At 63.7% G+C, this 3,207-nt stretch overlaps 1 protein-coding gene across 1 annotated transcript in view; it reads left to right on the top strand.

The window, feature by feature from the left end:
• CFAP45 (cilia and flagella associated protein 45) overlaps nucleotides 1-838 on the top strand; it is an 8,495-nt gene extending 7,657 nt beyond the window's left edge. Inside the window, exons 11-13 of the mRNA XM_019472578.1 lie at nucleotides 35-65; nucleotides 288-512; nucleotides 715-838. Coding sequence (XP_019328123.1) covers nucleotides 35-65; nucleotides 288-512; nucleotides 715-838 — 380 coding nt within the window. The remainder of the gene's footprint in view (nucleotides 1-34; nucleotides 66-287; nucleotides 513-714) is intronic.
• Nucleotides 839-3,207: the final 2,369 nt, after the last annotated feature.

Below are 3,207 nucleotides of genomic sequence, written 5' to 3'. Positions count from 1 at the left end.
GGGGGGGGGGGGGGGGGGGGGGGGGGGGGGGGGGGGCCCCGCCACGAGTTCGAGAGGATCCTCAGGTGAGAGAGACAGTGCTAGGAGCTCGCTGGCGAGATGGCCAGGCCCTGCCTTGCAAAATAGGGCCGAGGGATGTGTGACAGAGTGGCAGGGGTGCTGCTGTGGGGGTTCCCAGCGACAAGCCAGCACAGTGGCTCTGGTGCTGGCTGAGGCCCCACAGGCAGGTTATCAGCACGCACAGGGGCTGGAGCGGGGCCTTTCATCTGCCCCGAGCTCTCCCACAGGGCCCAGCGGGAGCAGATGGAGAAGGAGAAGGCGGAGGAAGCACGGAGGGCAGGTCTGCAGCTCGCCCATGCTAACGATGTCCGGCGCCAGATGTGGGAGCGTCAGCAGCAGCTGGCGCAGGAGCGGGTGGCCGCCTTCGAGGAGTGCCAGCGGCTGGAGGAGGAGGCCCGCCAGCGCAGCCAGCGCATTGCCCAGCTCAAGCAGCAGAAGATGCAGGAGCTCAGGTGATGTGCTGCCAGCGGCTGCTTACTTCCCTGGTTCCCTGCATGTCCCTAAGTCCTTCCTGGCTTCCCACCATCTCCTGACCCCTGGGCCACCTCACAGGTTCCTTTGCATCCTCATCAAACAGGATCCGCTCCAGGGCCACAGTCCTAAAGCTCGGCTCCGGTGTAGCACAGGGTGCCTGATGATTTCTTTCCTCTGCAGAGCCTCCGGCATCCCTGAGAAGTACTGCGCCCAGGTGGAGCGGAGGGCCCTGAGCCAAGCAAGCGCAGCGCCTGGCCAGGCTCAGCCCCATGAGGAGCGGAGCTCCGGTTCCCCAGTGACTTAGGGGTTTCCATTTTCTTAGGCTGAGTTTTCTATGAACAGAGATGTTTATGGAGCAGATGGTGTCTTTCATCTTTCTCTTGCTTCGGGTTTCTGGGGCCAGGAGCTGCCCTCAGGGCTGGAATAGCCCAAAGGCTCGTTGTCTGACCTGCCACACTCCCGGGACAGAGATCACCCCTTGCCCGTCTCCCCACATCTGCTGGGGGAGAGATGTCAGAGGTAGCCCGTGTCCTCGGAGGGGCCAGGAGTGGCTCCAGGCCCTTGGCACAGCTCGGTGTCACCACTGAAGCAGCTTGGAGGAAGGTGGGTGTTCCCAGCCCGCGCGGGGTGGCTCAGGTAGGGTCCCCATGAGCTAGGTGGGCTCTTCTCCACGCACACAGCCCTGGCCCTGGCTGCCCACAGCTGCATCAGCCCTGGCAGTGCCACCTTCTCACTGAGGTGTCACCTCCAGGCCCTCTGGCAGTGGCCTTCTTCAGGAGCAAAGCAAAGAGACCAGAGCATGATGCAAACATTTAAAATCCATTTGGATAGGGACTGGCAGCTTCAGAGGGCTGGGATCCCGTAGGAGTGGCTCTGATTAATTGTCAGAGCAGCTGAAAAATAAGGAGAGCCGGCAAAGGCGAGACTGCCCAGGGCAGGGGGATGGCTCAGAGGACTCTGCTGTGAGCCCTGAGCCTCCTCCGGACTGGGTAAATAGGGAGGACGAAATGCCATAGCCTCTTGTTATCTCTTCCCTGTCTCTTCTCCAGTTGCTGTGTGTCCCCATGTCGTGACGGAGCCAGGCACTGCGGGGCTGCGCCATCCCTTTTGGGGCAGGGGCTGAAAGGCATTGCTGGTGCTGCAGGGCATCTGCCACCTGACCTCAAGCAAGCCCCTCGTGGCCACCGAGCTCTCTGGACCCCCTGGGGCCTCAGCATCTGTGGCCAGCCCAGAAAGCATCTGCGGTGTTCTGCGGCGGGCTCAGCTGCCCACGCCTCCATCCCTGGTCTCCAGTGGCCACACGCCGGCCGTGTCACTCTCGGTCACCACCTCGGCCAGGCAGTTGCAGCCTTGTTCTAGGCCAGGCTCAGCCCGGAGGGTTTCAAAGCCACCGCACCGGCCATGCCAAAGGGGCTGTGACCACCAGCGGGTGGCCAGCCAGGGCGGAGTGGCTTCCCCACCCTTCCTGCATGAGTGGGGCTCCCTGTGCCGAGGAATGCAGGAGTCACCAGCTGGGGAGCCAGCGCCGTGCCGGCAAGGAGCCCCAAGCCCCCATGAGCCACGGCCCTGTCACGGTGGGAACAGCCCTGGCAGGCGGCACCCCTCGCCATGTCGGTGCTGCCCCGGGGCCAGGCTGCGCATAGGGGCCCTGAAATCACAGACGCGCCAAAGCACGTGCTGGGCTCAGCCCCAATTCCCAGCACGGGGCCAGTAAGGGTTAACTGGCAGCAGTGAGCTCAGCTTGGGGACAGTAAATGGAGCAGCTCTTGGCCCCCGGGAGTGTTTGGAACCCGCTGGGCGGTGCTGCCGAGCTGGCTGGGGCAGTTGTGGTCTGGAGAGCACCAGCATGGCCAAGCTGTGCTGCAGGGCATTGCACGGGTGAGCCAGACATGGGCCCTGGCCTACAGCACCAGAGCAGCCCAGTGTGGGGGCTCAACCAGCTCAGCCCCCCCAGGGGACATGGGCATGGAGCGTGCCCATGGCTGGGGCTTCCCACGGGGCTGAGCATCCCCAGTGCCTGCTGCCACGCTTCCCTGTCCCAACTCCTCCCTCCACCGCTGAGCATCCCTGTCCCCAACTCCTCCATCAGCTGCAGAGCATCCCTATCCCCAGCTCCTGCCCTCAGTTCCCAGCAGGTTTTGGCCCCTCTCTTCCTCTCTGGCTGTCCAGCCTCCTCCAACCACACTGTATGTCTCCGCTGTGCTGAGCATGGCCCAGGGTGTGCTGCCCCTGCTGCTGCCATGCCACCATGTCCCCATACAGTGAGCCATGGCCTGGAGCACCAGCCAGGCCTCCGCGCTGTGTTTCAGCAGTGCCACCAGCACCAGCATGGGCTTGGTGGGTGCCACAGTCCCCACATGGCTATGGCATCCCCATGCCCGCTCACTGAGGGGGCAGGACCGGAGGAGGGATCTGCAGGAGCTTAAGCCCTTGATCAAACCACACCTTTAAGCTCTTCCAACTACCCTGAGTCCTGCCCCAAGACCAAAATCCTTTCAGGACCTGAATGGGGCCAAACTGGCACTTTCATGCAGCTGCAGTGCTCGGCCATGCTTGGGCTGCTCCCGCAGGGTCCCAGGCAGCCTTTTCCCACCGGCCACACTCATCCCGCCAGTGCCCACACCAGGGTACCAGCCACCGGGCACCATGGGATTCACAGCCCCCCCCCCCCCC

This window comes from Aptenodytes forsteri, unplaced genomic scaffold (genome assembly GCF_000699145.1).
Source record: "Aptenodytes forsteri isolate BGI_AS27 unplaced genomic scaffold, ASM69914v1 Scaffold276, whole genome shotgun sequence".
NCBI lineage: Eukaryota > Metazoa > Chordata > Aves > Sphenisciformes > Spheniscidae > Aptenodytes > Aptenodytes forsteri.
Note: the sequence above shows the minus strand (reverse complement) of the source record. Positions and strands in the feature narration are given on the sequence as shown.